Source organism: Cyprinodon variegatus, unplaced genomic scaffold (assembly GCF_000732505.1).
Source record: "Cyprinodon variegatus isolate N-32 unplaced genomic scaffold, C_variegatus-1.0 Scaffold1125, whole genome shotgun sequence".
Taxonomy (NCBI): domain Eukaryota; kingdom Metazoa; phylum Chordata; class Actinopteri; order Cyprinodontiformes; family Cyprinodontidae; genus Cyprinodon; species Cyprinodon variegatus.
The window spans coordinates 104,501-114,005 of NW_015151578.1; the positions used below are offsets into that span (position 1 = coordinate 104,501).

A 9,505-nucleotide genomic window follows, 5' to 3' on the forward strand; every position below is an offset into this window, starting at 1 on the left:
AGCATGTATAAAGTAAAGAGAATTGGTCCTAGCACTGATCCCTGTGGTACTCCACAGGTAACCTTTGAGCGTGTGGAAGATCTATTATTAACATGAACAAACTGAATTCAATCAGATAGATAAGATTTAAACCAGTCTAGTGCTGTTCCTTTAATTCCAATAAAATATTCAAGTCTTTCTAAAAGAATATTATGGTCATTATTTTCCTGTTATATGTTCACATTTATGGATTGCATCTATAAATAAACATATGACCTGACATAATCCATTATAGCAAACAACGGCTTAAATCATTTTGTCATCCAATCAGCGCCTCTTTAGTCAGAGGCTGCCTGTAGTGATTGTAAATGTCCAGCAGGTATCAGTATCCAGTTACAGTAGTGATAGTTTGCTAATGTGTGGAAACGCTTCATGAAACAAGAAGAGCTTTCAGCTGCGTTCGCTGCATTTAAGGACATTTTTTTCCTATAAAATAAAAGGACCGGTTCATTTGGTGCGCTCCTTTTTTAAACTATGCAATCAAACCACCCAAGGCTGTACTCCATAGAATGTTCTGGATCGGGGGTTAATAATACAGACTAAAAATTAACTCACAAATGGTACAAATTACTGTTTATTCATAACGGTAATAGTTTTAATATTAGCTGCAATGGAAAGTGATTCAGGGAAAACAAGAATAAAAACAGGAATATTTGGAAAAGAGACTTTCTGTAAAACCATTAAAGTCCTAGAAAAGGCAGAGATTTTTTTTTTGGCCTGTGTTTCAGTCATCTTTTCCTTACGGTTGTAAATCAGCTGCAAAAAATAAGGTTCAAATTGATGGAACATCCTCAGATGGACCCATCTCTGTGTCATCCCCTCTTGCTTGAGGCTGTCAATGATGGCCTTCTGGACAGCAGTCAGGTCAGCAGTCTGACCCATGGTTGGGGTGATGAACCAGGCTGGAAGTTTTAAAGGCCTCAGGAATCCTCTGCAGGTGTTTAGAGTTAATTTGTTGATTTAGATGATTAGGTGCATAGCTCGTTTAGAGACCTTTTTCATGATATGCTAATTTTGTGAGATAGGAATTCTGGGTTTTCATGAGCTGGATTCCAAAATGATCCATATTAAGACAATAAAAGACCTGAAATATTTCAGTTAGGGTGCAATGAATCTAAAATATATGTTCACTTTTTATCATTACATTCTGGAAAATAATGAACGTTATCACAATATGCTAATATTTTGAGAAGGACCTGTACATTTATACCTTAAAAAAATCCCAACACACACTCCCCACCAGGGGAAGCAACCCACCCCCTGCATAAAGAACTTTCTCAAACTTGAACATTTGGAGGAAAAACCACTTGAGTTCATCAAGGCCGTTCCCCGTTAGGTTAATATATCTTCCACTGGCCAGATGGATCTCCTAATAACAGCAGTCCTCCCCTTGAAGGAGGCTGTGTGACTCATTCTCATCTCTCATGACCGTTTGGAGCCTGTGAGGCTAAGAACAGACAAACATTTTTTACTTCACACATTAGGTTTGATTCTGCAGCACCTGGTCGTATTGGAGGAGACAACTTTGTTGGTAAGCAGTTGTTGGTTAGTGGAAGAAAACTAATATGAAAAACCACCAGCAGTTTCAATAAAAACAAAAACAACAGTTTGCTGCTCATCTTTTATTCAGGCACAACAAGAAACCTCCTGTATTCCACAAAAAGGCATGTCGGTGCTCATTTCTAGTCTCATGTGTACGGCACCACACCCACCACCAACACCAGCATCCCCCCCTCATCGTCATGGTTTCTACGGCAGAAAGCTGCGACCCATGCAGCTGCTGCTAGGTTACCAAACGCCTTCCAGAAAATCGATCAGGAACATTGCATAGAAGTCATTGGGAGGTCAAACCTACAGGCCGTGCAGGTGAAGTGTAGCATGGTTTTATGGCGACTGCTTTTAACTTTGATCTAAAAAAAAAAAAAAAAATGGCTTCTGTGTGACAGCACCGGATACTAGCGCATAGTTTTAGCCTTTTGCAGAGGGGAAAACCAGAGTAGGTCCTGAAACCTTAGTGAAACACCAACCCTCATTCTAATCTTTCATTCCTGATAAAGCAAGAAGCCTGAAAATGTGCTGTACTTCCATGTGCTGCCATAGATGGCGCCGCGGTGCAGCCTGAGCCACACCTGGTCTCCTTGGAAGAGTGGCAGAATGGCGTGGTTGCTGGCGGTCTCGTGGTCGGGGGCTCCGTCGTTAGCATACGCAGAGACCATCACCTCCTCGTTTCGCATGAGGTTGACGTAGAGGGGAACGTTGATGGCGAGCTTCAAGATGTGAAAGATGAACACGTAGGTCCCGTTCACAGGACAGGTGAAGCGGCCGATGTGGGCGTCGTACATCTCCCCCAGGTTGCTATGCAGCTGGTCAAACACTATAGGCTGGTCAAGGTTTCCTGGTGCAAAGTTGGCGGTGCGAGAGGCAGTGAAGGCCACGCGCAGCGGCTGGGAGAGCGGGTAGAGAGGCATGGGGAGTAAGGCGGCAGGCGGATGGCTGTGCGGCGTCAGCGGCACCTCCACCGTCGACACGGACAGGGAATCCCCGTGACCCGAGTCCACCATGGTAAACGCTCCATCCCTGTCGGGGCTGCTCACCGGGGAAGAGTCACTCCAGGCTGCTGCACAAAGGAAATGAGGAAGTTAATATCGGTTCACAGAGCAGACGGTCAGAGGAACATTTCCTGTTTGGAATGCGGCAGAATTAAACCAACTCCTGAGTCACTGAGACCTCTTGGTTACTTCAGGGTCCGTCTTCTCTGCATCGGGCTGAATAGAGTTAATCAGCACCTTTATAAAACCCTAGACTTAAAAAATGTTCCAATAAAAAGTTCTAAAAGTTTATCTGAGTCGTCCTTTAAATCTAAACTTGACGAGTGACGCCATTGTTGCGTGTTCCTGTTAGAGATAAACATCTCAGCAATATTTTCTAGAAGAGGAGGCGTGTCTACTGTAGAAGGCACAGGTCGCTCTGTCACTACCCGATCTGTCCTGGAAGCGCCATTCATCCTCCGCGTGCCCGAACAGATACAGCTCGCCGAAAACTACGTAATAACGGTACTGAAAATACTTAAAACATTAAAGAATGTTCTACATCATATAGAAAGTATTGAACGCTTTCGATTCTCTCCATTGTATTGCGTGACGTCATCATGGGACATGCTCAGAGCCGTCACAGTAAAGTTCCAAAGGCTAAGAAGATAGGAAGATAATCTGTTCGTGCATGCGTAAGACAGATGGCGCTCTAGGGGCGGATCGGGTAGAGACGCCCTCATCCTGCCCAAGATAAAATGACACATAGCAGAGCAGATGGAGGCGGGGCCAACAGAGGCAGGTTAGCCAACATCGTCATTACCCGATCTGTACCATCAGCTCATCTGTGCTACCCGATATACACCCAGTTCACCCTTGATTTTACTTTATAAAAGACCAAAACTAGTCTTTAGTGATTTAAGGATAGAAATAAATACTTCTATAATTACAGTATTTATAGTCACCTGGATTAATATCTGCTTGTGCAGATTGGGGTTTCGCGGCACAGATCTGGTAGTGAATAATAACAATCATGACTGATCTTAGCTAATGTTAGCCAACGTGAGTGGCTAGCACAGCCTCTAGGAGTTGCTCTCACAGCTATTAGAAGAAAATGCTATCGTTTTCTCACAGGCTGGAGGTTCCCGCTGCTTATTCTGTTCCAACCATACTGTTGAAACTAGGTGCAGATCTACAGTCAGGCCTAAAGTGTCTGCTGGCTAAGCCGTTACTCTCACTGAGAAAATGGTTTGTTTGTGTTCGTACCATTGCAGCCATGTCTGCCTCCTCCTCGTCTGAACATGTGCTGATATCCAGAGTCCTGGGGGAAAAAAAAAAAAAAAAGGCAGATTCTTTAGGAAGAACTCCACAGAAATCCCTGCCTCACACTGTAATTAGCATTTCTTCTCAACCTTAAACTATGTTAACATGAATATTAGGACGTCATCTGTTCCATCTCTGGTTGAAGCAATAACCAACAGCTGCAGTGAAGCAACCGGGTCCCCTGGCCGCGGCGACCGGGTCCCCTGGCCGCGGCGACCGGGTCCCCTGGCCGCGGCGACCGGGTTCCTGACCAGATCATTGTAAAGAGCTGATTACATCTAAAAGCTTCTCTGTTTTAATAGTTGTGGTGACTTCACTGTTCTTCTGAATTTAGGAGCAGAAAGTTTGAAAAGATGCAGTTAAAAAATTACTCACCATCAGAAATTCTAAGTAATCATTTGTTATGCAATTCAATTCATTTCAGTTTATTTATATAGCGGAAATTCACAACACAAAAGCACTTTACAGTTCGCCAGATCATCCAGTCAGATTGATTCAAAGTTTCTATCTAAGGAAAACAGTTGATTGCATCGACTCATTGACTCTTCAGCAATCCCTCACACTAAGCATGCTTGTAGCAACAGTGGAGAGGAAAAACTTATGAGTTCTTATCGTTTTTATTTTTTATCAGTTTGTTGAAATGTAACTCAAGAATGCATTCACTGAATCCGTTCCAGTCTTTAGTGAACGGATCAGTTTGGAAGTAATGAACGTGAACCACAGCGACGGTCACTGAGAATAATGAGCGCCACACAGCTCATAATGGCATTCAATTAACAACACTATTCATTGGATAAAGTCAGGTCAATTATTTCGGTAAACATCCTGACAGAGCAGCATGTCTCCTGCTAGTACCAGTCTGCTCCATCAGACTCATCTGCTGGGATTTCTGACGCCAGTTTAGCAGAGCGCTTGGCTGAGTGCACAAAATGTAAGTTTATTCTTTTGTTAGTTGATCAAACTGTTCTCACCGGGACTTAAACAACTCTGTACGTCAGCCACGCCCACTTTTAAATCAACACATGGAAATAAAGCATCCGAGCCATCTGTGGAAATATCTGCTACTAAATGAGGAACAGAAGAAATCCTTTGGATCCAGATCTTTTCAGCAGAACCTGAATGTTCCTAAAGCTCTGAGTCATCCATTAAACCTGGACTGCATCCAGGATGTTCCATTTCTTTCTATACATTATCACATTTAAAGTCGTAGGGAAACTGCTGTTCCAACCGTTGCATTACAGAATTCTCCCGAGTGGTGCACGACTTTACACAAGTGAATAAAGTGAATGTAATTGGTTGTTTATCAAGGGGGCAGGATTGTTGTGGCGGAAGGTCCGCAAGCAAGTTTAGCTGTGGCCGGTTTGTCGTAAGCATCTTGCTAACCAGTTAGCACTTTAGTGCTAATAGGTTCCTAATGGGTATTTCCATTGGGACCAAGTAACACTAAAAAGGTGAATTAGAAACCACACTGTCAATGAACGCTATGCACAGCTGTTGAAATAATTATGTATAAGATACTTAATGTTTGTTCCTATGATGTATAATGTGTGACATATTACTGTTCCAGAGAGGTGTTGCACAAGCAGTATAGGTCAACTTTCAGGAAGTATTGCTCAAGCTTAACCAAACCAGCCGTTCTTGGACCATTTGACTGCAAGACATTTAAATGCAAATAGACCTGTTCACTGAGACTGCAAATTGAATTGTCCATCTTGTTTCCCTTTCCTCTAATGCAACCTCAGCTTGTGTAACTAGGGACCCCCCTGACTTTAATAGTGAGGAGAAAGCTGAAGACTGGCAGAGTGGGGTGGAGATGTACCTGCACGGTCTCTTCCTACTCTCCTCGCGAGTAAAAAGAATTGAGTCTCCACCTTTCTTTCATTGTTTTACAGTGTTTTAGGTGTTAGACCTGACATTAAATTGTTGACACATTGTTGATTCCAGAGGATATGGGTGAAATCCAGAAAGACTGTGGCCACAGTAGGACCGTTAAGTCCTTCAGAACCTTTGACGGGACAGGATTCATCCCCGTTCCCTGGGAGAAAGGCACACAGGAGGACGGCAGAGTCCTGTAAATTCCGTGACTAGGTTTAAGGGAAAAGACCTGAAGGATTCTAGACCCTGTTCAGGCAAGATAAAATAGTCCTAATAGGGGAACAGACCCCCGGAATTGTCTCTAATAAAATAGGAAATGTATAAGGAAAAAAAAAAGGGAATTAACAGGGAAGTGAGTGTGTTGAAGCATTAGTACCACTAGGTACTAGTATTTCATATAAAAGCAACAAGAAAAGCAAACAATACGACCCTTGTGGATGCATGAAGGCAAGAATTAGAAAATTACCACAACGGTATCTTAAGTATTGTCCTGTTGAAATAAACCAGTGTTTTAGAATACCCTAGGTGTTACAACCACAGTGAACAGCAACTGCAGAGCTGACTGCAGCTGACAGCCAGGGCCTGATTGGTCTCCAGCAATATTAGGTTATAAACAAATGTAAAGAACCCGCCAGAAAACTACTTTAGTCACGCAAACTATGGTAGCGACCATATCAAACCCTTAACCCCCCAGGCAGATTCCAAATCTGTATCCAGACTTGGATGAAGTGAGTAAACCAGATCTTCCATTATCTACAGACCAACCAAAAGGATTTTATATATGCTGCAGAAGGTCGCAAATCCTGATGTAGGAGATCAGCAGCCTGAAAAGCTGCGGCAGACGCAGCCCAAAGTTTCCCGCAGGAGGGCGGATTATAGACATTTAGGGTCCATAAAATAAAAAACGGGAGAAAACGTAGATGAGTTCATTCATTTTGAAAAGGAGTATAGATTTTACAGCAGTATACCCTTTGCTGATGGAAATGAAACACCATGCCAGCAGCAACTAAAATATGTTAATGGAAAGTTTCGAGCCACATATCTCAGAGTGGGTTAAAAATAAATAATAAATTATTTAAACTGGCAAGGCCTAATGCAAGGGCGTAGGTTTGATTTCAACTTCAGAGGGACACTTTGGGTCTTCAGTTTCATTGGTCTGATGTCATTGGTCATATGCAAAAATATGCATGCTCTTTTTTTATGCTACATTAGCACTGGAGCTATAAGTGGAACCGACACTGAGCATTTAAAATATTAACTTCACAATACAAGTTGTAAATCTGGGCTGTAGTTACTCTGTGTCGCCAATTTCATTTATTTTATCTATGGATGAAACAATCATTTTAATCGATTATTTAAATAATCAACTAATTCATTAATTGATTAATCGTTAACTGGAGTATAGGGCCACTAAAATATGCCTTTAGTTGACAGAGCGACCCACTTAGAGCAGGAATTATACCAAGATTGTAAAAAAAAAAAAAAAGTAAACATTTTGCGTTTAAAAAANAAAAAAAAAAAAAAAAAACACAACTTAACATTTTCAGATTACTAACAAAGGTTAAAATTCATCTGAAAGATCATTTTCTCTACATATTCGATTCACTTTACATGTTCATCCAAGCTATCTGTGGAAATATCTGCTACTGAATGAGGAACAGAAGAAATCCTTTGGATCCAGATCTTTTCAGCAGAACCTGACTTGGCTTCACTGGACATCCATTAAACCTGGACTGTATCCAGGATTTTCCATTTCTTTCTATACATTATCACATTTAAAGTCGTAGGGAAGCGGCTGTTCCAACTGTTGCATTTCTGAATTCTCCCTAGTGGTGCCCGAATTTACACAAGTGAATAAAGTGAATGTGATTGGTCGTTTATCAAGGGGGCGGGATTGTTGTGGCAGAAGGTTCACAAGCAAGTTTGGTTGTGGCCGGTTTGTCGGAAGCATCTTGCTAACCAGTTAGCATCTTAGTGCTAATAGGTTCCTAATGGGCATTTCCATTGGGATGAAGTAGCGCTGAATTGATGACTTAGAAACGACACTGTCAATGAATGCTATGCACAGCTGTTGAAATAATTATGTATAAGATACTTAATGTTTGTTCCTACGATGTATAATGTGTGATATTACTGTTCCAGAGAGGTGTTGCACAAGCAGTATAGGTCAGCTTTCAGGAAGTATTGATCCAGCTTAACCAAACCAGCCGTTCTCGGACCATTTGAGTGCAAGACATTTAAATGCAAATTGACCTGTTTACTGAGGCAGCAAATTGAATTGTCCATCTTGTTTCCCTTTCCTCTAACGCAACCTCAGCTTGTGTAACTAGGGAAACCCCCTGACTTTAATAGTGAGGAGAAAGCTGAAGACCGGCAGAGTGGGGTGGAGATGTACCTGCACGGTCTCTTTCTACTCTCCTCGCGAGTAAAAAGAATTCTGACTCTCTGCCTTCATTTCATTGTTTTACAGTGTTTTAGGTGTTAGACCTGACATTAAATTGGTCCTTCGAGGCGGATGCCAACACATTGTTGATTCCAGTGGATGTGGGTGAAATCCAGAAAGACTGTGGCCACAGCAGGACCGTTAAGTCCTTCAGAACCTTTGACGGGACTGGATTCATCCCCGTTCCCTGGCTTCCCTGGGAGAAAGGCACACAGGAGGACGGCAAAGTCCTGTAAATTGTGTAAATAGGACGGCGGAGTCCTGTAAATTCAGTGAGTAGGTTTAAGTGAAAAACCTGACTGAGGGAAAAGACCTGAAGGATTCTAGACTCTGTTCATGCAAGATAAAACAGTCCTAATAGGGGAACAGACCCCTGGGATTGTCTGTGATAAAATAGGACATATATAAGAAGAAAGGGGGGGGTTAACGGGGAAGTGAGTGTGTGGAAGTATTACTACCGCTAGGTACAAGTATTTCATATAAAAGCAACAGGAGAAGCAAACAATACGACCCTTGTGGATGCATGTAGGCAAGAATTAGAAAATTACCACAACAGTATCTTAAGTATTGTCCTGTTGAAATAAACCAGTGTTTTTGAACACCCTAGGTGTTACAACCACAGTGAACAGCAACTGCAGAGCTGACTGCAGCTGACAGCCAGGGCCTGATTGGTCTCCAGCAATATTAGGTTATAAACAAATGTAAAGAACCCGCCAGAAAACTACTTTAGTCACGCAAACTATGGTAGCGACCATATCAAACCCTTAACCCCCCAGGCAGATTCCAAATCTGTATCCAGACTTGGATGAAGTGAGTAAACCAGATCTTCCATTATCTACAGACCAACCAAAAGGATTTTATATATGCTGCAGAAGGTCGCAAATCCTGATGTAGGAGATCAGCAGCCTGAAAAGCTGCGGCAGACGCAGCCCAAAGTTTCCCGCAGGAGGGCGGATTATAGACATTTAGGGTCCATAAAATAAAAAACGGGAGAAAACGTAGATGAGTTCATTCATTTTGAAAAGGAGTATAGATTTTACAGCAGTATACCCTTTGCTGATGGAAATGAAACACCATGCCAGCAGCAACTAAAATATGTTAATGGAAAGTTTCGAGCCACATATCTCAGAGTGGGTTAAAAATAAATAATAAATTATTTAAACTGGCAAGGCCTAATGCAAGGGCATAGGTTTGATTTCAACTTCAGAGGGACACTTTGGGTCTTCAGTTTCATTGGTCTGATGTCATTGGTCATATGCAAAAATATGCATGCTCTTTTTTTATGCTACATTAGCAC

The 9,505-nt window shown here is 42.1% G+C and overlaps 1 protein-coding gene across 1 annotated transcript in view; it reads right to left on the reverse strand.

Moving 5' to 3' along the window:
* Positions 1–1,679: 1,679 nt before the first annotated feature.
* The window catches only part of LOC107101631 (caprin-2-like), a 25,542-nt gene continuing 17,716 nt past the window's right edge, over positions 1,680–9,505 (reverse strand). The window contains exons 18-19 of the mRNA XM_015400621.1: positions 3,834–3,888; positions 1,680–2,656 (exon numbers count right to left, since the gene is read on the reverse strand). Coding sequence (XP_015256107.1) covers positions 2,082–2,656; positions 3,834–3,888 — 630 coding nt within the window. The 3' untranslated portion in view covers positions 1,680–2,081. The remainder of the gene's footprint in view (positions 2,657–3,833; positions 3,889–9,505) is intronic.